This window comes from Cucurbita maxima, unplaced genomic scaffold (genome assembly GCF_002738345.1).
Source record: "Cucurbita maxima cultivar Rimu unplaced genomic scaffold, Cmax_1.0 Cma_Scf00022, whole genome shotgun sequence".
Classification (NCBI taxonomy): Eukaryota; Viridiplantae; Streptophyta; class Magnoliopsida; order Cucurbitales; family Cucurbitaceae; genus Cucurbita; species Cucurbita maxima.
Genome location: NW_019272038.1, coordinates 2,188,146 through 2,210,814, shown reverse-complemented (window position 1 = coordinate 2,210,814; position 22,669 = coordinate 2,188,146). Strand labels below are relative to the sequence as shown.

Genomic DNA, 22,669 nt, shown 5'->3' with positions numbered 1-22,669 from the left:
ATTGAATATAATATTAAATTAAATGCTCGGCTCTCACTCGGAAGACCCGAGTTCGATCCCGGAAACAGAATGTTTTTTTAATTTTTGTAAAAAATAATTTTTCTCCCAAACGGATTAAGCTCTCTTAGTATTTTTTATTCCTAATAGTATATTTTTAAAACTATTTTGTCATATCATTGATATCAATATTAATATTAACACGAAAATTAGTTTATTAATTTTTGTTGTTTAACTTCGACTTTGTACGTGTTTCGTTTGGCATTATACCGATATATACTATATTATATTGATTAACGTCATTTTAATACAGCAGCATGTCCTTTCCGTGTTTTAAATATTATGGTCTTATTTATTATTATTTTTTAAATAATTCATCTGGCAACAAACTCTATCCTTAGCAATGGTATGTTTTACGCTATAAGAATTTAAAGGTAAGAGCCAATCTAGAAACTCATGATCCCGAAACGTATAAATACATTGTCCATGAACTAATTAAGTCAACTTACAATGGGCTACAAAACTCACTCCTTTCTTCTTGTGTGGACAAAAGAGACAATATCGACGAAGACCATTTTCATAGATCGTGAAAATATAATGATATATATATATATATATATATATATATATATATATATATATATATATATATATATATATATATATATATGTATATGAGGGTGTACATACGAATTAAGCTTGGTCCCATTTCATTGTGTGACAATAACGGCAACATTAGCATTAGTGTAAACTTGGTAAAGTTATCTTTGTGTTATACATCGACAACTCACTTTGTAAACTTCTATATATATATATATATATATATATATATGAATAAATAAATAATTGTGTATGACATACATAAAATACATGTAGAGATATTTGATCCTACTAAAAGAAACATAATAGGGTGAAAGATTTATGATTTGATATTAAAACAACAACCGAGAAACACCGAACATAGCGGTTGTGTTGTCTAAGACAATCAGATCACCATGCACTTTCGAGATTAGCTCGGCAGGATAAAAAGAAGACAAAGAAGACCGAGAACAATTTAATAGACAAAATTTCAACAAACCAAACATTAAATATTCTTGGTATACATAAAGATGTGAACAGAAAATATTACATTTCATTTATACCCATTACGTAAATGACCATAGACAACTACAAATAATACATGCAAAACTGAATTTTGTGTGCAAAATGTATGGTGAAGAGTTCAGGCAGCAGATATTATACCTTCAGGCAAGGAGTCTTTATCAGGGTCGGGGGAGAGGAATCTCCGGCATGCGTAGAACACTGTCGAGTGAAAACTGGTAGGGTTGTCTATGAACACAAAGTGCCCAGCCTGCACTCATAACCACAACAGAATAGTCCCTTAAGATGGAGCCTAAAATACAAACAACATTCATATGTGTAGAGAGAGCAAGAAGGATGGGAAAACCTGAGGGACCCGTAATATTTCGCACGGTGTCTTCATACTCTTGCGAGCTTCTTGAGCACCTTGATATTTCATCCAATCTTCAGAACCGTATATAAATGTTGTAGGAACTTTCCATTCCGATGCACTACAAAAAGAAATTATATTTGATATTTGAGTTTGATGAGATTTTAGTTATTAAAAAAAATATGTATTGTAGTATAATTAAAAAACTGAACAACCGGACAATCCAACACAATTCAAATCCAAAAATCGAGGTTTAGAGTTCCCAATCTGTAAGTGCTTTCCATTTTGGGCTTCCCCTCAAGGTTTTTAAAACGCGTCTTTTTAGGGAGAGGTTTCCACACCCACACCCTTGTAAAGAATGTTTCATTCTCCTCCTCAACCGACGTGGGATCTCACATTGTTCTCCTCCTCTTTTTCTAGTTATAGTTTAATTAACCTTTGATGAGCTACAGGGCCTATTGTAACCTCTCTGGCTCGAAATAATCACACTTTTTATTTTGTAAAGAATTGGAACAGAAAGAAAAATTACTCAACACACAATTTCAACCAAAAGGGTATAAAATAATTTTAAATTAAAGAAATGAAGTAAAATTATCAAACCTTTGTAAAAGAGGCATCCGAGCAAATGCACCAAAAGCAAATATGTATTTCAAGCACAATTCTCCACTAGCCTTGGCTGCTAACGTGTGGTATACATAATCTTCAATTGGAAAAAAGGAAATGTCAAAACAAATCATATGTTTGTGCCAAATACTCAACTCTTCATCATACATTACCTGATAACAATCTGGATTCTTCATCATTCAATATGTCCCCGATTGAGTATGTCCCGAATCTAGCACTTGTATATTTGTGAACAAGATTAGGACCCCAGGGGCCCAAACCTCTGAGAAAATTAGAGTGCATGAGATTAGCAGTCTGTAACTTGAATATGCTAAAAAAATGTAATATGGCGGCACGGCCTAAAAATAGTTGTCTAATATCATGAATATACCAAATAATGACACAGAACAATAGTATAAGGCTAGTTTCTTTTTTTCTTTTCTTGAGATTCTAAGAATGAGAACCTAAAATTTCCCCTTTCTTATAACACTTTTCACCCAAAATGTACCAACCACCTACACCAAAAATGAAACGATTGACTGACAAACTTCAGTTAAGTCTACTGAATTTTGGGTCTAGAAAAATATTCTCTAAAGACATGCTGCTGAGTTTACAAGGTCAGATGATGACCTTAGAAACTGTGAGCTCTTATTTTGTTTGGTATGAACAAACCAAGAAATGATCCCAAGACCTAAAGAAAACAGTAAAGTACGGCAACAGAGTAAAGACCCGTGTTATTTTGTCGAAGTAGTTAGTAAATAAGAATATAAAAATACCTCACGAGCTTCTGTGGAGTAAAATTTGACTCCCACAAATGACTCAAAATCGCTCCTTTCCAAGTAGCTCTAAACCGGGTAATCGTCTCATCAGACTTAGCATCTGACTCAGAAGAAAATCCCGCAGGTCCTACTAAAATCAGGTGTTTGATGTGCTCAGGATGCTGAAAAAGACAATGATAGAGACCTCAGAAATCACAAAGGCGATCATCAATACTTCATTTTTCAAAAGTTGAATAGAAAACGCAATCACCTTGAGAGCATATTTAGCCGCCACGTATCCACCAAATGAGTGCCCAAGTAAGATAAAACTGCTGATGTTTTTTGCTTTTCGCCATTCCTCAAAAGAGTCTATAAACCATGCTTCAGTTTCTGCATCACCAATATAATAATCAGAACCTTAGTAGAACATAAATCATTATAAATTAAAGGTCTATAGCTTATTTTACTTCCAAGTAATAATAATTACAAGCAATAGGAGATACGAATGGAAGTAATTACTCAACCTTCTGTGCTTTTGCATGTAAAATCAGGCCTGCTAGATCCTCCCCACCTACAAACACGCAAGTAAAGAAACTTCAGAACAAAGTTATGCTTTGCTCAGACATTAAAAAATTTAATGAAATAGACAGCCCTTATTGACGGCCAACAACCTGATATTCAAGAAGTCATTTGAAGAACAAATGTGCATAGATGAAACAAAAGATGGGTACAGAATACAGCGAAGGAATACAACATGGGTATATCTTATCAAATTAAACCATCTAACTATGAGATTTATCTTAAAAGATTGAGCTCACCCTAGTTGATCGATGGCGATGACCCGGAAGCGACTGGCAAGAGCATCAAAATTCCGGAAGAAGAATCCTTGAGAAGCAGCATAACCATGGATCATTACAAGTGTCGGAGAATCAGCTTTGCTGTCGAATGTCACGGTGTTGATAAATCTAGGCTCATTACTCGCAGAACGAAACCATCTAACTTTCGATCCTGGTGGACCAGAACCAATGTTAACTCGTTCTTGGACATATGGAGTTCTGAAATTGAACAAAATCCAATATCATGAATAAAGAGAGAATAAATTGTCACGAAATGGACTGCAAATCATATTTATTTCCATTCCAAGTGAAGCTATTAAATGATAACTAATCAGTATTTGATCCAAATTTCCAAAGTGCATCAAATGTAAGAGATGAACTTCAAATTCAAAGAGCTGAGAAATGTCGTCTTCGGAAACTCGGAATTTGCGATTCACTCCATAAGTTTTTAAAAAATCACAACAAATTACACCACAAATATCCAAAATTCTAACAAGTGCAAGGCAACTAAAATTCAATCACATCTTAAGAATCTGGTCCCAGCCACAATTCCAAACACCAAATTAAGAATTAACTAGGGTTTCGGAGAAGAAAAGAGAGAGAGAGAGAAAACAGCATTACTTGACAAGAGAGAGAAGCCGCTTCTCGGCGGCGATGATATGATCGGTAGAAGTGGGAATCCAACGGAGACTAGAGGGCCAAAAAGATCTCGATTTCGTGCTATCTGCGATAGAAGTGGAAGTTCCGAGGTCGGCCTTACTGATTTCTTCCGCCATTTTAGCAATTTAGCTCGAAATCCGCAATCGATTTACGGTCATGAACGAATGAAAATTCAACCATTCTTCTGCGATTCAACTTCCGTCCTATAAAATACTGCACGGTCCTCGCCCACCAGAGCCCGCCAATAGACTCCGCCGACTTGGTGAGGAAGCAAATTAATTTTTTAAAAATAAAATTGAAAATAAAAATAAACAATTTTTGTGTTTTTTTTTTTCTTTTAACAAAATTATTTGTTATTTCCACTCCCACGGCGGTGATTATTGGCTGAAGAGGCGTGGAAGAATACAAAATTGGGATTTTTTTGTTACATCCGCTCCTTGGGGGCTTCTAGATCCCTTGAGACGCTTACATTCGCAGTGAAATATTACTTTATTAAAATTCACCATGCTCATGTTTTTAGAAAAATAATTTTCTTAGCTTCATAAATAAATAAATTAAAATATTTTTTTAAAGAAAAAACAAATATGCTTTATTTTTTTTGGTAAGTAACTCCTCGAAAATATTTTATGCTACTTTTGGCTAGAAATATATATTTATAAATTTTTAATATTTGACTATAATTTCAAAAGAGTTTTGTAGGATTGTTATTAATTTTTTTCCAAAATATATTATATAAAATATACTTCTTTTTTAGTTCAATAAAGTTCAGATATTAATCTATTAGCTAAATATATCATGACAAATTAAAAATAAAAATTTTTAAATTTTTTAAAAAATAAAATTTAATAAATTATAAGATATAAATTAAAATTTTCCACCTAGTTGTATTCGGAAAAATTCATACTTAACTTTAAAAATTTAGAGATTAAATAAACACAAACATTACCGATCATGTATAAAACTTAGAAGTTTGTATTTAAGCTCGTTGGCATGACATTCTGACATTCTCCATTCTTCTTGAACTCTAATTTCAAACAACTTTACCTAGTTATCTAATCTAAGAATGTTTCTAATCTAAGAATGTTTCAAACCACTTATCAACTTGGATAATAGAGACAAGAGATAGGCATAGTTCATGTAACAATTCAAGTCCATTGCTAGTAGATATTGTCCCTTTACGACTTTTCCTTCAAAGACTTCCCACAAAGTTTTAAAACATGTTTGCTAGGAATAGGTTTTCACGCCTGTATAAAGAATACTTTGTTCCTCTCTCCAACCGATGTGGGATCTCACAATTCACCCCCTTAGGGACCCAAGAATACTTCGTTCTTCTCTCCAATTGATGTGAGATCTCATAATTCACCCCCTTGGGAACTCAAGAATATTTCGTTCCTCTCTCCAACCGATGTGGGAACTCACAATCCACCCCCTCCCCCCTCCCTTGGGGACCCAGATTCCTCGTTGGCACACCGCCCGGTGACTGGCTTTGATACCATTTGTAACAGCCAAGCCCACCACTAGCGGAAATTGTCCTCTTTGACTTATCCCTTCAAAGACTTCCCTCAAGGTTTTAAAACATGTCTACTAGTAAGAGGTTTCGAAACCCTTAAAAGGAATTCTTCATTTTCCTCTTCAACCGACATGGGATCTCACCCATTAAATCCAGAAATGTATTAAATCCAGAAATGTGAATGAAACTTCTGTGAATCTTTTAACTAAATTGAAACACAGTTTCCATCGAAGATATTGTGGTCAAATATCAAAGGTATCAAGCCATGAACTACACTGCATTACCCATCAGAAATTTCAGAAGAACAAATTAGAAGTCTACAGGCACAAATTGAAGAGCAACACTGAGCACAATAAGCAGCCAAGGAAACAAGGTTTTATGTTTATTGAGAAGAATAATAAATTCCAAATCCTTATGAGTACAGCATCCGTGTGGTAGAAAACCACACAACAACATAAGAATATTTGAGAAAGTAAACTGAGTTATGACCATTTCTAATCAGAGAACTACAAAAACAAATCTTGAATGAAAAAAGAGACATAATACACATTTTCAAAGCGCAAAATGTTCAATTAATCAGCTCTCGACTGACCAGCTCGGGAGGAGAGAATAATACCGACGATAAGTCCATAAAGGGCAAGCGCTTCGGCAAAAATTAGAATGAGAATCATCCCAACAAAAAGCTTAGGCTGTTGTGCATTGGCCCTGCAGAAGACATGCAATTAGATGCTTCCATTCTACAGCTCTAGATCAAAAGTTATTGTAATAGCCCAAGTCCACCGCTGCCAGATATTATCCTCTTTGGGCTTTCCTTTTCAAGCTTCCCCTCAAGGTTTTTAAAACGCGTCTGCTAGGGAGAGGTTTCCATACCATTATAAAGAATGTTTCTGTGAGATCTTACATCGGTAGAAGAGGAGAACGAAGCATTCTTTATAAGGGTGTGAAAATCTCTATCCAACAGAGGTGTTTTAAAATCATGAGGTTAACAACGATCGTAACAGGCCAAAGTGGATAATATATGTCAGCGGTGGGTTTGGATTGTCACAAAAACATTGCTCGATTTGCAAAGGGTATGTGCAACATCAAGGGATCAAGAACAATAGTGATTCCATCAATCTTTTCAGGGTTTGAAGCATTAGACTATTAATAGTGTACTAAGGCAGGAAATAGTCTAGAACGAATTTAACACAAAAGGCAAGAATCCAGAGCTTTGAGCTTATACCTAAATTGAGATCAGATTAAACTTAATTGTTAAATTCATTCTCAACAAGGGCAATCCTTCCCACGAACAATCTTATTCCATTATTTGATCATGGTGGGGAGATTCTGATAACAAAATCTTCAATCAAAGTACTTTCGCCGAAGTTGAAAATTAGCAGAAGCAAATTGAAAAGATAAATTAATAAACCACAAAAAACGAGATCAAGCCAGATTGAAGCATCCAAAGTACATCTAAATCTACACTTCAGAGTAACGGATTAAAGAAAAGTACCTAACGCCGGCATCGCCGACGATCCCGATAGCCATGCCAGCAGAGAGACCGGCGAGACCACAAGCCAAACCAGAGGACAAATGCGCGTAGCCATCGAAGAGGTAATAAGATTTAGCCTTCGGGTTAATCCCAGTACTAATAATCACAGCAATAATCAAACCATAAATACCCAAAACTCCCGCCATAACCACCGGAACAATCGACTTCATCACCAATTCCGGTCTCATCACTCCCATCGACGCAACTCCAACACCGCTCTTTGCCGTCCCATAAGCGGCTCCCATACCTGATTCACAAGAACAAAAGCCAATCAAGATCCGTTACAAGAGACATGTAATCAATCGCATTGAAAGATGATTTTCTTACAGGAGAAGACGAGGGCCGCAGCGGCGCCTAGAAAGCCAAAGAAGGGCGCCGTTTCATCGCCGCTGAAGGTTGACATTTTTTCCGATTGAAACAATGAGGAGGATCTCCGATTCGATCAGATCTGAAGATTCTTTTATCTTTTCTTCTTCTTCTCACTGTGATTTAGCTCTCTTCAGATACCAACCTTTCTTCTCGATTCTATTAAATCCCTCTCCACGTTATCTGGAATAATCGATTAGGAAAACCAAAACCCAAACCAATATAGATAAATTAATAAAAATGTCCATCAATTTTGTATTTATCTCAAAATATCCCTTTTTTAATTTTTTTTTAAGATTAATAATACATTTAAATTTTATTTCAATAATACCAAAACTACTTATAATTTTTTTTAAAAGTTTCAATTAATACCTTTGCATCTTTTCAAAAAAAAAAAAAATATATACATACATCTTTAAAAGAGTTAATAAAAAAATTTTAAAATTATTATCATCAATATATGGATAAAAATATTCTAGTGACGTATCATAAAATATCTCCAAACATGAGTATTTTTTTTTAAATGTAGTTCTAACCTAAGAATATTTTTTAAATTTTTAAAAAAAAATTTAAAAGTTTAAAATATTATTTTTTCTTCAAAGTTATAATATTATTCTCGATCTTTTTTCAAAACTACGAGTAAAATAGAAAAAAGTACTAAAATGTTATACGATATGCCAATGTGTTTTATAGTATCATTTTTTTATACTTGATTAAACAAACATTCATCTAATATTCCAGTGAACGTTTTTATGTGAGGGATAGTTTTATTGTTTGTATTTTATCTCGACATCATTGCACAAATGATTTTGTGCTCATTATCAAGCTCTCGAGAGGGCTATCTCGACTGCGAGACATCGCACGGAAGAACATGTCCAAGAAGAAGAAGAAGATAGCATGAAGTGAAACTAACAAGAAATAAACAAGAGAAAAGAGTCCATCCAGGCCAAAAGGCTGAACTGAAAAACAATGAAAAACGAAGACATTCTGAAAATGAAAGAAACTAAAGAACACATCAGAGATGCTAAAAAGATAAAGAGATGCGTGAGGTGCAAGCACAAAAGAGAAGTCGGCTCTCTATTAGCCACAGCAGCATATAACTTACCTAAGGACACCCTACAGAATATTCATCCATTTCCCTTTACAGTAAAGGAAGGATAATAAATACCAAACAGCTTTTCCATTGTTGGTACCTTTTCTCATCCCATCTGTCCCTCTCCATGGATGCCCCCAGGTTATGACTAATAGCAACTAAGAACCAAAACTAATGATGGAAATAGACTGTGCTAAGCTTATGCCTCCCTAATGTAATCTCATCATAGGATTGCTTGCTCGATTTTCGAGATGATCTGCTGAAACCTACTCTTACATATCGATCCCGAGCAAAATAAGAATAGAGAATTAAAAACTATCCGATACCCTAACTTGAACAAGGTCTCTTCTTAGAGGTTGTACAACCATGTATTTGTATAAGAGTTAGAACTATTTGCAAATTCTAACAGCACAAGTTCACCGCTAGCAGATATAGCTCTCTTAAAGCTTTCCTTTTTGGGCTTCCCTTAAAGATTTTAAGACGAATCTGCTAGAGAGATTTCCACACACTTATAAATAACGTTTCATTTCTCTCTCCAACCGACGTGGGATCTCACACAAACTCTAATCATTCAATCGCTAAAGATATCTAGCCATTGACAGGTAACTACCTCAATAAGATATTTTTATCAAACACAATCCTAGGAACAAAAAGGAGTCTACACAATTAAGAGGGAAGCTTCAGCAAAAGAAGAGCAATGTTAAGGTAATAAAGTTTAATCTTTATTGAGAAGAATAATTAATTCCCAATCCACATAGCTACTACAAGATCCGTGTGGTACAGTAATCACACCTCACAAAAACAATTAAGAGAGTAAGCAAGCTTAATGATAGTAACCCATTTACTCGAGAGTACAAAACCAATTCTTGACAAAAAGACGAGACATACTACACAAAATCCAGTCCACGCATGAAGAATCCAATTAATCAGCTCTCGACTGACCAGCTCGGGAAGAGAGAATAATGCCAACAATAAGTCCATAGAGAGCCAGTGCTTCGGCGAAAATTAGAATAAGAATCATCCCAACGAAAAGCTTAGGCTGCTGTGCATTGGCTCTGTAGAAGACAAGTATAAGTGATAAGTACATTTTACATCAAAAGGATTCGAGAAAAAAAAATACAGATAAATACCGGCAAGCTACTTGAACATAATAGTTTGCAACTACTCATAATACAAAAGGGTTCTGATTCTGAGTCTCATACAAATTCATTTGTGCAATACGTTTGAACATAAGTCTTCAGCAACACATTTCCACACCCAATATAAAAGCTTAAGCATAAGTTTCAAAATACAAGTCTAAGTAGATGCCACTTAGACTTTAGACTTCGGCCAAATCCATAACAAAAATTAACTTCATAGACCAAAACGAGTTCTTATGCTAATCACCAAATGACAATACCAGAATAGAATATCTGAAAGTAAAAAAGACATGTAATATCAGGACTAAGATAGCACTTAAACTAGAGAAAAAAAATCCGTGCACAGCTCTTAGAAACCCAGAAAAAAACGCAGGAACTCGATAAATGGGCAATTAACAAACAGACTCAACCATCCGAAGATTATCGCACTACAACCAGAAACAATTTATTTGATTGGCAGAGCTTGCGCAAATTACAACTACCTAATCGTACCAAACATACAGACCATTATCCACCAGAACATAATGTAATAACAGTAAGACTAAAAATCTTCAATACGAAGATTCTGAGGAGGGAATCTAAGAAAAAAAGCAGAAAGAGATTGGTAGCATAAACGGGAACTAAATGTACGAATCAAGCGATAATCAGTGAAAAACAGTGATCAGACAGGAAAAATGGATGCACAACGACAATAAAACATCCCAAAACGTTAACAAATAGTACCTAACACCAGCATCGCCGACGATCCCAATAGCCATGCCAGCGGATAGACCAGCAAGGCCACAAGCAAGCCCAGAGGAAAGATGCGCGTAGCCATCGAAGAGGTAATAAGATTTGGCCTTCGGGTTAATCCCCGTGCTGATAATCACAGCAATAATAAGCCCATAAATACCCAAAACTCCAGCCATAACCACCGGCACAATCGACTTCATAACCAACTCAGGCCTCATTACTCCCATCGACGCAACTCCCACCCCACTCTTCGCCGTTCCATAAGCAGCTCCCATACCTAATCGAGTCAAAAACAATAAGAAACACCATCGCCATACAAATCAAAGATCCACACCCAGAAAACTCAAATTAAACGCATTGGTCAAACAATAACTCACAGGAGAAGACGAGGGCCGCAGCAGCGCCGAGGAAGCCGAAGAAGGGCGCCGTTTCATCGCCGCTGAAGGCTGACGACATCTTTTCTGTGTTCGACGGTGAAGATGAAGAAGGTCTCCGATTGGATCAGATCTCTCTCTCTCTCCCCAGCCCTCTGAAATACTCACGCTATCACGAATTTACATTATTATTATTATTACTATTATTATATATTTAGGAATAATACAATCGGGTCCTACAGCTGGGCTTACCACTGGGCCATATGAAGGCCCAATCGAGGGACATAATTGGGCCGCGAGCAGAACAAAATGTAAATAATGGGCCAATAATAGGCCCAATCTTGCCAGCGTGCCTACTGCAACTTAATCATATCGTCATTTAATATTATTTTTCAAAATAATCATTCAAACCTTATAAACAGAACTTTTACAATATGTTCAAATGTTTTCAAAAAGTTACAAATAATAGAAGCTATTAAACTTTATACAACCATGGGATTCCTTTAAACGTCCCGACCTTAGATTAAGTTTTGAGCTACGAGGAATTTCTAATACTATCTGAACAATTAAGTTACGAGCTACGGAGAGTTCCTAGTACTATCTGATCAATTAAGTTTCGAGCTACGGAGAATTTCTAGTACTATTTGAGCATCCAAGCACCATTCCCTTAGTTCCTAATAATTTAGCCTTTATAAATAATTGAATACCGGTAAAGACCGCATATTATTTTTAAAAGGAACTAGCACGACAGGCAATAAAGTGAAGCAAAAACTAGGAAGAACCAGTCACCGAGTCGGTCAATTCGATCGCATCGGGCTACCATAAGGGACGAGATCAAAGTTATGTTCTGCTGCTAACAAAAGATACACAAAGAATGAAGCATCATAAAAACAGACCATCAGATGGGTATTAAATTCAATGAGGGCTACTTTTTCACCTTCTGGAAAACAACTTTCCTGCTACTCACCAAACACCAGAAGGATTGTTGCACTGAGAATAAGAACTAAAGAACTGCAAATTGATGGATCAGTTGCATAAACACTGAATCTGAAGAAGAGTAAGAAATATAAAAGCACGCATTTCTTTCTTGTCGTTTTCTTCTTTCGAGTTGACACGTTATTATAAAGACTAGGACGGGACTTCAAACCTTCAATTTATTGGAATAACACGATTGGAACATGCCCACGATCCTAAATGCATGATTTCATAATGGATATTGGCCTCGATCACGAATCACGAATCACGTACCGAGGTCACATGCTTACTTTAGATCATACTTCTATCCATGACATTACAAAATCATATACAAATATGCAACAGCTAAATAAGTTGAGGATCTATCATTAGGCTAAAAGAAAGATACCTATTTATGGGTATGAGAGAAGCAACCTATAATCTGCAAACATAGCGACACAAAAAAATTGTAAACTGTAAAGTGAGCTGACAATAAAATTGCAAGCTAAAGAAAGGGGAAGGAAATATTCACTACTTACAGTCGTTTCGGTCCGAACATTGCATTTGTTTTTTCTTCCAAGTCGCATAAGCAGATAGATCTCATCCGGCTATACATCAGGAACAACAGAAGCACTGACAATGCAGCTACAGTTTGATATCTCAACTATAACAATAGCCCTTATACTAAATGAGGACTTTGATATCAGAAAGAGTCACGATTAGAAACGAAAAATGGCCACGAAGGCTTCTTTAGTTAATCTATGGAAAAAAAAAACGACAGGTAAATTACAATATTCAATCTCAAAAGATCGAGCGAAATTTTGGTGAATAAATGAAAATTACTGTGATTGTTGTCAATGAAATAATTCTAAGCTGTACATGTGGAGAGGGGAATGGAAGAAAAGAAAATGAAGCATAACCTAAGGTCCATCGCTAAAAACTGAAGGGCTTGATCTTGCACCTTTATAATACAATGTGATGTTTTCTTCAACAGGCGCTCTATAACCGAAATGAGCAAGAAAAAAAACACCTGGAGTGGGCCCAATGAACGACATAAAATTAAGCCATACTAAAAGAATTATGCAGAATCGGGCTGTTGTTCGATGCCAATCATAATCGCATTTAAACCCCACGTGCAAGTTATAATCATATTCGATCGCACAATCAAAATCTTGGTAGATCATGGAAACTCCACATCATGATTACACAAGCAGAAATGTCATACTTCTCAATTGCAGCTTCAGAAATTAAGGCGCGCTGGAAATGTAAATCAGGCGTCAAGTTATGAGAAGCTTTCATGCCAAAATATACCTTGGAGTCTTCCCAGAATAAAATGAATAACTCGTAAGCGTATCCTCTTGAGAAGCTTGTCCAAGAAAGCCAGTTGATCGTTGGGACTATCATGCCTTCGTTATTGACCAAGAAAATAACGACAAATCCTCGGGACTGTCATGAGTCCACTACTGGCTTCGTAGCCATATGCCTCTCTATTAATTTATCAACAAAGGCACGAATCTGCAAGTGCATAATCCAAGAAAAGCCAAGTCGACAGATAAGGAACAGAGCAGTGGAAAGACCAAAATGTAACAACAAAGTGCATTCAGTAAGCTATATACTGTAACTTATAAAAGAAGCTATAGATGGAAGCAAACCTTGTTCCTACGTTTGAAATCAAGAAACTCAGAAACAGTCATGCCTTTCTCTGCATCAGTAGCCTGTTCCATGACCTGATTTTGGTCGAAACTGGTTAAACATATAGTCCATTTTATTCCTCCCCTCCCCCCCCCCAAAAAAAAGGAACAAAACACACACGTCCCGGTTGTTTCGGTGGAAGAATGTACTAGGGAATATGGAAATTACTAACCTTGGTTGCACTTTTCTTCATAATTGTCTTGTATCCATCCTTGTCAATTTTCCTTGCTTTGTAAAGGGGCATCAAGAGTGATGCAACATAATCAACTACGGCCTGCTTAATTCTGTCAGCCCCACGATGATGGTTTCGTAAAGGCTCCTTGTTGATCGTCACTTGTGATATCGAGCTTTCATTCGCTAATTGATCGCTATTCCAAGTGGGTTTATTCCCAGCAGTGTTTGAATCCTCCTCATCGTTTACATGAGCTGCAGCTGCTTGAGATCGCCATCTCTCAATTGCATGATAATCTTTCATTCCAACACTGCCAGCTGTATCAACCCATGCTTTCGTGTATATACTGCTATCCACAGGGGCACTTTCACCGGAGTGCTCCCTGAAGTTTAATTGGCTAACAATCTCATTTGAATGGCTCCTTTGCGAAAGGTTATCTGCAGACATTCGTGAACTTTCGAGATTAACACAAGCAGCAGAAAATTCCACAGACCAGTTCCTGACCCTGCAATTCCTTGAATCTATTTCTGATATACAATCCTGTCTTCCTAGCACACTGCCAGACAATTTCCTTTTAGACTCGCACTCATCCATTTGTGCGCAATGCTCCTTTCGAGCAAATTTGTGAAAGGAAGGGATTTTAGGGAGCTGCAATGCACACTTAGCTTCAGAAGATGCGTACGCCTGCGGTGTGAAAATCACCAAGTCAGTCTAAAGCAGTCATAACATGCAACCAGGAATGACATTCACAAATCTCCTATAAACCAGGTTAACAAATTTGAATTCCAGTAAGATTGAAATCAGTGATACAAATAGACTATCTGAATACAGTTTCAAGATCCTATATAACATTAGCTTGCCAATTTTTGTGATCACTTAAAAAGTTATCTTAATGAGATTACAGAAACTCTGCAGCATCCCTCCATAGATAAGGTATAAAAGTCACATAACTCCTCGAAACTAGCACAAGATTCCTGTCACTAGTGAAACAGAAACCTATGTTCGAAGTAAGATTTTATTTAACAAGCTATATAGCATCAAGGCCATGTCAATTTGCATAAGGTGTACGTAAAATGACTTAGTGCTACTTCATTTAATCCATATTCACATCAGCGAATTAAAATATTTCACTGAAGTGAAAACTATATAACGTGGCAAGGATCCATGATGATACTTCCCATTAATATTATTAGGAGCTGAAGTGACGTAGCCCATGAGGACTAACTGTTATTGCAAGGACATACCAAGGAAAACACGTTACAAACACAGTGACTAAAACATTCAATAAAAAGAAGATTAAAAGATAACCTTCGCAGCTGCAAGTGCTGCTGCACGTGCTGCCTCAGCAGCAGCAAAGGCAGCCTCCTCTTCTTCTGTCATAGCAATGTTGTTGTCTTCCATTTCTGCATCCTGCTTTCCTAATGAACCCCTTGACCTTGATGAACTGATATCTGATTTTGATGAATTTTCCATTTCTAATTTCAATTGTTTGCTATTATCATTTTTCGTATTGACATCAGAAGGCAAGTGAATTGTAGAAGTCTGCAAATTGCCTCTACTATCCAGTGTGCTGTTGTTTGCATGCAGAGGAGGTCTCCCAGAAGAATCTTTATTGGATTTCCTCTTCAATGATTCTACAGTAGAAACCGACTTTGAGAGTTTTAACCCCCCATGAGCAGCTTTTTCTTTACGGAAAACTTCAAGCCAAATGCTAACCAACTGACTCGCAATGGCGCGAATGTCACGGCTTGTATGCACACATACCTTTTCTTTGACAGTTTTACCTATGCCTACACCAATTGTTGACAAAGGCAACATATAGTAAATACCCTTCGCCAACCATATTCATTTCTTTTTAAACACACACACACACACAAACAAGAATTAACTTCTACTCAAAAGTACGAGCTTAACATGACAACCTAAAAACATGCATAAGCAAACAAACAATAGCACATTGATACCAAAATAAACAAAGTCTTGTTTACTTTAAACATAAACATTATCAACGAGCTGCATTGGTTAGCTGCAAAATTCTCAAATAGTTGAAGAGAGGTTTTTTATTTGTTAAAAAGAGAGAGAGAGGGAGAGAGAGAAGGAAAGGAAGAAAGAAAGAAGAAGAATGATATACAAAGCAACTCAAAAGAGCAAGAACATACCACAGCTGAACAGAAAGATATACCTGATAAGCGAACTGCAAGTAGATCAGTTGAAACTAGCACAAGAATACGAACACACTGCCGAAGAAGTTGAGTCCCATCCTTCCCCATTGAGTCCTATAATCAATTATAGGCCAAAATTTTAAAGGCTGATAACATGAATAAATGATAATGTTGAGAAATAAATGATTAAGAGACAAAACAACATGAAAAAAAAATCATATTGAGATTCCTTAGAATATTAAAAAAACACAAAAAAAAAAAAAAATGGTTTAGGCATTACCAGAATCCATGAGTTGAGAACTGTCAGACCTTCTTTGGTCCCTGCGAAGGACTTCAATGTCTCAACAGAGAGTTTCAACAACTCTTTTGCGACATGCAATCTCCCTGCAGTCGTTTTCGCACTAGAAAACAAGTCCTGAAGTAAGGCTTCTTTGGCACAATCCATAGAATTTTTGTAGAGAGCATCAGAAATCTTAACATCATCGAGTCGTGTAATTACGTCCCCAACTTCATCATTCTCACACTCAGACTGCCTCTGAGCAGCTTCCATTGCCTCTACTTCTGCTGTATAATCATAACCAGTGCTCAATACATCAATCATGCGTACAGCCTCTCTTAGACCACTCATCATTGCACCCCCAACAGTGTCAGGATGCTCCTTGCATGTAGCTTCACCAGCAAAAAACAAACAGTTTTCAACAGGCCTGGCTAAAATGTCATAGTCCTCTCCAGACGCTCCAACAGCAACATAGGAGTAAGCACCATAACTAAACGGATCTCTTCCCCAATCAGTTACCACAGATGCAACTGGGTCAGGCACCACAGCTTCTCCAAAAAGTTTGCGAAGAACCATTAATGCATGGCTTATGTTATCGGAAGAGCTCATGTATTGTCTCTCCACAGCCGCCTGACCAACCACTAGCGCAATGAGAACAGGAGCACCAACTGTTTTTCTTACATTCCAAAACATGAAACACTGCCCCCTCCACTTTGTTTCCTCTGCAGTTGCCCCAAAATAATCCACAGAGTCATCCCAGAAAACTTGTGGAAATTCAAGAACAATTTTGTTAAGAACTCCAAAACCAAGGCGCTGGATGGACAGACGCTTCCATTCAGGCAATGGTGGAGAAAACTTAATAGATTCTGCTTTCAAACACCCAAGAGGCACAGTAATAAGGACAGCATCTCCAAGAAACTCACATCCATTGGTTGTGGAAACTTTTACCTTCGCACATTGATTTACATTCGACCCAATATCAGTGGTGCTGTAAGAAATATCAGCCACAACATGGTTTAGGTGAATATTGAGTCCTCCACCAAGAGACTCAACAACAGTGCTATAACCCCCTTTGATCATACAATGAGCTCCTCCAAAACCTCCATAAAGATCATCCTGGTTCCAATGAGGAAGCGATACTTTCTTCAGCATAGCAGCACAACCATACTCCAAGTTAGCCAAATGCCAGTTCATAACTCGCCTCTCAAAGGGACTCAAAACTTCTTCCTCAGAACGAACATCCATTCCCAATCGAGCCATGCGTCGTCGCTTAAGGGCATATTCTAAACCCTCCTCAAGAGACATGGTCATTGCATGCTCCCCTCTTTGTGCAACAAGCAACACCATGTCATCAAGAAGACTATTATATTCTGCTTCCAAAGCTTCATCAATGTCTACCGGAACTTTTTTGCATGAAACGATATCATAGAGAGGACAGTCACTATTTAACACAGTCAACTCAAGGCCCAATTGAGTGCAAATCAATGAAGAAGGATCAGGTCTTCTTTCAGTTGCAACATCAGCCTCTACTCCTGTAATAATACTTGCACCAAGATCTACAGGAACCGAAAGAGAGGAGCGATCTGTATAAACACGACCTCCTAATCTATTCCTGGCTTCAAGTACGTTGACAGTAAAGCCCTGACGATGCAAGTGCTTGGCAGCAGTCAAGCCAGCAGGGCCGGCTCCAATAACAATTACCTTTTTTCTGACTTCTGAATTACTCTGCTGTTTTTCATCACCCCCTACACACTCATTAGAGGAGCCAATTGGGTGCCAACCATTACTTGAATGATGAGCTAACTGGGCGGCAGCTTCACCTGGAACATCAATACCTACCAATTTTCCCGGTGAAGGATCATGAGTACCATACTCCAAGTCATGTACCAATTCTTGTTCGTGTTCCGCAAATTTTTGCAACTCCTGATTATTTGCAGTCACAAGGTCTCTTCCTTCAGTGTCTTCTGGTAGTTCACAGCCAGCTGAAACACTGTTCTTGGCATTAGAAGCATCAGAATTTTTAACCATGGCAGAAATGCCTTCCTCAGAATCAGCAGCTGAAGCAACACTAATGTCTCCAACTTTCTTTTCTCCCCGTTCACAATCATACTTGAAGCCAGATTCTGACTTGGCTTTTTCAGAAGCAATTCCCGCATTTATATAACCCTGTCAATTTCATTAGAAATTAATACTGGCCTGAGAAATAAAAAGCCTCCAAAATAGAATGACATAAGAAACTATTCATTGAGGAAAATGAATGAAAAAACAATCTAACTGATCCATAAAAAAACACAAGTCAATACTCTATAACCTGTCCTAACTTACACGAAGATTAAGAAACGCATAGATCTCCCTAATAAGGGAAAAATGCGTTGGTTCATCCATAGAGGGAGTATCAGTGATCCCACAGTCAACGAGATGTAAAATGCGAGTAACATCTTTACACCAAAGGCCCAGGATCTGATTCCTGCAAGGAGATGCATTTTAAATATCGTTGAACAATTAAAACATAGATGAAAGAGTATCAATTAAATTCAAATATACACTATTTCAGCTCCATTCCAGCACCAATTCAATATGCATGATCCAAACTCCAGAAATCTATTTGGAGAAAACATAATTGCTGGGAGAGTGACAGTTCTTCCAATGACAATGTTACTTGGAGAACTCAGCACTGCACCCTTAGTTTATAATAATATTTTTTCATTCGCTGTAAGTAATGTTCCTTCCAAGTCTTCATTCCCCTTCGCATATCCATGCAAGGCCAACGTGTATAAGATACACATAATAGCAACCTTCATGATACAGCAGAAAGCAGTACAAACTTGCAATATTCCCTTTTTACAATAATTGCCAAACAAGACTGGCATAGACTTGAATATACATGAATAACAAAAAAGATTGAAATTTTTTATTAATCATTGAAGTTAATGGGACTTAGCACACCATCCAGTACCTAAAACCATAAATGTATTATTAAAACAACAAAACTGTCGAAAAAGGCAACAAAAAACTGCAACTCAACATCATATTATTCAGTATAAGACAAAATTCAAGGTGTCTGATTCTGGATATAGTTCCATAATTGCACACTCCATGGTGAAGAAAAGCATAAAGAAAAGGCATAGAAAAAATATAACCGACACAAAACAAAGCACGAAAAAAAATCAATCTATCCAAAATAAAGTGACAAAAAAACAAGGCATGTAGAAGTACAAGGATTAAGTGACTAATACCTGCACGCTAAGTACTCTTGAAGCCCACCTTTTCTCTTAAGCACTTCCTTAAATTTAATCTTCTCAAGTAGACTAACGGCATGAGCCTTAAGCCCTGCAGACACAGCAGCTCTACCCCCAGTTTCCGCCTCCGTAGAAGTTGTTGATGTAGAATCCCTTCTTGATCTAAAAGAATAGTCACTATCAACTGCACGCTCATTAAGCAAAACCTCCCAATCAATATCTTCTTCATAAGCCATGTCATCACGTCTAGGCTTCTTTGTCTTGCGCACAACACGTTGCAAAACTGAAAGCTTTAAATCTTTTTCACTTCCAGGAGCAGATATTACATCCTCAATGTCATTATCATCTGGAGTCAAAGACCCAGGAGAAGATACCTTGGCCTCTTTATCAGCAGGTATATTATTATTTGGACCATCTACCTCTACAGAAGCCTTGGCTGGTTGACTATCTGATATCATACTGCAATTCCCAACAGGGCAGACGGCAGTTGAATCTGAAATCCTATGAGAGATCAGAGCATTTTCATTCTGCACAGAACCAACTTTAGTATTTGGCTCGTCAGTACCAGTATCTAAATTACCAGAGTCACAGCAAGTTTTATCCGCTTTCATAGACTCGAAGGCTGCCAACAATTCAAGATTGGAGAGTGTAGTTCCTTCGGAAGAAGGATTAGAAATCTTTAATTTTTTAGTAGATTTACAGAATCCTTTGGAATAACTTTCACAAACATTGGCGGAGTTGGGCAATTCATCATAATGTATAGCCAGTGATCTGTCTTTTCCTTCGCAATCTACACCTGAAGTTGTTTTAGACAAAGCGACTGTGGACTCATGGGCCACCACGTCACAAAAATCTCCATAGGAAACACCCCCACAAAGGCCATTGTTTTCATTTGCCTGTTCTAGGGCATGACAAGAATTGTGCATATCTTCATTAAGATGACTTTCACCTAGCCCCATCGTATCGCCACATGAACAATGTTTTAGTCCATTCTTGGTTTCACAGGAGACCTTCCTTTCCAGCGACTGGAAATTGTCCCCAAATTGAATATGACTAAAGTTTTTGCCATCTTCATCAGCAACTATGCGTGGTATGCATGGTTTGATGTCAGCATTATCATAATTATTTACACCGCATTGAATTTCTTCTCGGTCTCCTTCAACCCCTTGGCATTGTCCTAGACCAGGATTACGATTTTCTCTACTGTAACAGGAACAGGATATTAAATATGGCCTAGTAAGTTCAGAATCTGATTTTTTGACAACCTGTGCCAGCTTAGCAGAAGAACTAGAACTCACTACATGGTAGGTTTCTTGATCCCCAGATAAAACTCTAGAAAAGTTACTCAATTTATCTTCTGAAGTCTCAGCCTTGCATTCCGGTTTACATGTCGTCGATACCAATGATTTCCTAGTTGAACCAGATTGAATCTTTTGGGCAAATGCTGACAATGAATCATCCAACTGTTCGTCAAAAGAGCAATTAGAAGTTCTCCTCCTAGAGATAACTGTCTCCATGTGTTTTAATTCAAAATCAGGTGTTTCACACACCATTTCTGCATCAATCTTTGAAGATGGATCAGACCCTTCACGGCCCATTGATTCACTATTTTCTGGTCTAAAACTCGAGTCTAAATCCCCTCGTCCTCTGCATGAGTTCAATATCGGATCTGATGATTCTGCCTGGCTAAAACCAGAACTCTGTTCCTTAGATGTTCCAAACCCGCTAACCTTTTTTGGACGCCTCAACTTCTTTCTGAAACTTGCTAAAGTATCGTCCATCCCCCCAAAGTCCTCCTCTTGCACCGGCAACTTCGCTACTTTCTTGTCAACCATCTTGTCTCTTTCACCGCCAAAATCTACACCTACCTTGTTCTTCATGGAGTTTCGTGATCTCTTCAACTTCAGCAGAGATCCAATAGGCTCGTCATCATCTGAGTCAAACCCACCCTCCTTGGGCTTCGTTCTTTTCCTAAAACCAGACTTCTTATTGTCTCCCTCCATCTTCTCAATCCCACATTCAATAAATTACCAGCAAATCTTGATGGTGCAACCCTAACCCAGCTTGAGAAAACAAGCAATAATCCAAAACACATCCCATCAATTCCCACCTCTCTCTCATCAAAAACCAAAAATTCAAAGAACCCGTATGGGAAATAACTCCACAACCGTTCGCCGCCGAACTCCACAAAATAAGACGCTAATCCAAATAGAGCCTACNATGTTATTAATCATTTCTAAAACGATACAATTTCGAAAATGAGTAATTAGTCAATTTAAGTATATAACTCGATCATTAAGATATATATTCTGCATTAAGAGATCACAGATTTGAATCTTCACTACCCAATATTATTAAACTAAACAAAAAAAGGCACGAGAAGGAACTTCAAGATAACCAAAAAAAAAAAAAAAAAAAAAAAAAAAACACCCTAATTCATACATCCTCAACTCGTAATACAAATTTTTTAAAAAATAAATTCTACCGCGAATATCAGAAAGAGTAGCCTCCTAAGCCGACGAATACCAAAATAACAAAACAGCCATGCAATAAGAGACGAAAGAAAACACGCATCTAGGGTTTGTAACGGCATTGCTGATAAACAGGAGAGAAGAAACACAACGTCGGTGGGGGAAAGAGGAGCGGACCTTAAAGCTCGTCTATGGAAGCATTCGAGAATTGGTGAGAGGAAGAAGAAGAGAGTGAGGTGCGCACGTTAGCGTCGCCGGTGGTGAGATTGACCGTCGGCTCTGAGAAGTGCGCCGCCAGCGGGATGGGGAGGAAAAACTTCGCTGTTGCGGGGGAGAAAAAACTAAGGAAAAAAAATAATTAAAAATATGAAGAAAAAAATAAATAAATCCAAAACGACAAATCTATGGGCCAAAACGACAGGTGCACTGAAGGGAAGTGGTGAGACGGAGGCCACTCGGCAGGTTTTCTTTTTCTTTTTTTTTATAATTTTTTTAGAATGAATAATTTAAATTACAACAAAAAAAAAAATTATAATTTATGTTGTTATAATTATAAGTCTCAAACAAGTATAATTATTAATTTATAGTTTTAATTAATGACATGAGTATAAATAGATTGTCGTTTAATCCCGAACTCCATAAATGATTGGTAA

General features: G+C 37.3%; 4 protein-coding genes across 5 annotated transcripts; all 4 read right to left on the bottom strand.

Moving 5' to 3' along the window:
• Positions 1 to 903: 903 nt before the first annotated feature.
• LOC111496233 (1-acylglycerol-3-phosphate O-acyltransferase-like) lies at positions 904 to 4,580 on the bottom strand. The gene is made up of 9 exons (XM_023146605.1): positions 4,266 to 4,580; positions 3,627 to 3,863; positions 3,333 to 3,379; positions 3,080 to 3,198; positions 2,827 to 2,990; positions 2,224 to 2,333; positions 2,048 to 2,147; positions 1,445 to 1,568; positions 904 to 1,348 (listed from the first exon to the last, which is right to left on the bottom strand). Exons 1-9 carry the CDS (start codon positions 4,418 to 4,420, stop codon positions 1,220 to 1,222), a joined length of 1,185 nt encoding a protein of 394 aa, XP_023002373.1. The 5' UTR covers positions 4,421 to 4,580; the 3' UTR covers positions 904 to 1,219.
• A 1,589-nt stretch (positions 4,581 to 6,169) lies between these two features.
• Positions 6,170 to 7,920, bottom strand: LOC111496341 (V-type proton ATPase subunit c1). Its single transcript, XM_023146759.1, has 3 exons — positions 7,673 to 7,920; positions 7,307 to 7,592; positions 6,170 to 6,519 (listed from the first exon to the last, which is right to left on the bottom strand). The coding sequence occupies exons 1-3, from the start codon at positions 7,746 to 7,748 to the stop codon at positions 6,387 to 6,389; spliced, it is 495 nt and encodes a 164-aa protein (XP_023002527.1). The 5' UTR covers positions 7,749 to 7,920; the 3' UTR covers positions 6,170 to 6,386.
• A 1,584-nt stretch (positions 7,921 to 9,504) lies between these two features.
• LOC111496340 (V-type proton ATPase 16 kDa proteolipid subunit-like) lies at positions 9,505 to 11,235 on the bottom strand. Its single transcript, XM_023146758.1, has 3 exons — positions 11,053 to 11,235; positions 10,667 to 10,952; positions 9,505 to 9,859 (listed from the first exon to the last, which is right to left on the bottom strand). Exons 1-3 carry the CDS (start codon positions 11,129 to 11,131, stop codon positions 9,727 to 9,729), a joined length of 498 nt encoding a protein of 165 aa, XP_023002526.1. The 5' UTR covers positions 11,132 to 11,235; the 3' UTR covers positions 9,505 to 9,726.
• A 1,487-nt stretch (positions 11,236 to 12,722) lies between these two features.
• Positions 12,723 to 22,350, bottom strand: LOC111496123 (lysine-specific histone demethylase 1 homolog 3-like). Of its 2 annotated transcripts, none has more exons than XM_023146417.1 (9): positions 22,194 to 22,350; positions 19,543 to 21,760; positions 18,632 to 18,773; positions 16,310 to 18,472; positions 16,050 to 16,143; positions 15,176 to 15,657; positions 13,868 to 14,551; positions 13,656 to 13,730; positions 12,723 to 13,518 (listed from the first exon to the last, which is right to left on the bottom strand). In XM_023146417.1, the coding sequence occupies exons 2-9, from the start codon at positions 21,546 to 21,548 to the stop codon at positions 13,453 to 13,455; spliced, it is 5,712 nt and encodes a 1,903-aa protein (XP_023002185.1). In that variant the 5' UTR covers positions 21,549 to 21,760; positions 22,194 to 22,350; the 3' UTR covers positions 12,723 to 13,452. The 2 variants fall into 2 exon arrangements, with proteins under 2 accessions (XP_023002185.1, XP_023002186.1); XM_023146418.1 differs by lacking the exon at positions 22,194 to 22,350 and adding an exon at positions 22,031 to 22,141.
• Between the last annotated feature and the right edge of the window lie 319 nt (positions 22,351 to 22,669).

Excerpts from the sequence above, each read along its gene's own strand:
- LOC111496123 (XM_023146417.1), bottom strand. The coding sequence starts at position 21,548 with ATGGAGGGAGACAATAAGAAGTCTGGTTTTAGGAAAAGAACGAAGCCC. Across the intron at positions 18,774-19,542 it reads CAAGAGTACTTAGCGTGCAG|GAATCAGATCCTGGGCCTTT; the intron begins GTATTAGTCACT and ends ATCTCCTTGCAG. Across the intron at positions 15,658-16,049 it reads ACTTGCAGTTCGCTTATCAG|GCATAGGTAAAACTGTCAAA; the intron begins GTATATCTTTCT and ends CAATTGGTGTAG.
- LOC111496340 (XM_023146758.1), bottom strand. The coding sequence starts at position 11,131 with ATGTCGTCAGCCTTCAGCGGCGATGAAACGGCGCCCTTCTTCGGCTTC. Across the intron at positions 10,953-11,052 it reads TGCGGCCCTCGTCTTCTCCT|GTATGGGAGCTGCTTATGGA; the intron begins GTGAGTTATTGT and ends TGACTCGATTAG. Across the intron at positions 9,860-10,666 it reads GTCGGCGATGCTGGTGTTAG|AGCCAATGCACAGCAGCCTA; the intron begins GTACTATTTGTT and ends TGTCTTCTACAG.
- LOC111496341 (XM_023146759.1), bottom strand. The coding sequence starts at position 7,748 with ATGTCAACCTTCAGCGGCGATGAAACGGCGCCCTTCTTTGGCTTTCTA. Across the intron at positions 7,593-7,672 it reads TGCGGCCCTCGTCTTCTCCT|GTATGGGAGCCGCTTATGGG; the intron begins GTAAGAAAATCA and ends CTTGTGAATCAG. Across the intron at positions 6,520-7,306 it reads GTCGGCGATGCCGGCGTTAG|GGCCAATGCACAACAGCCTA; the intron begins GTACTTTTCTTT and ends TGTCTTCTGCAG.
- LOC111496233 (XM_023146605.1), bottom strand. The coding sequence starts at position 4,420 with ATGGCGGAAGAAATCAGTAAGGCCGACCTCGGAACTTCCACTTCTATC. Across the intron at positions 3,864-4,265 it reads CGGCTTCTCTCTCTTGTCAA|AACTCCATATGTCCAAGAAC; the intron begins GTAATGCTGTTT and ends GTTCAATTTCAG. Across the intron at positions 2,991-3,079 it reads CGGCTAAATATGCTCTCAAG|CATCCTGAGCACATCAAACA; the intron begins GTGATTGCGTTT and ends TGTCTTTTTCAG.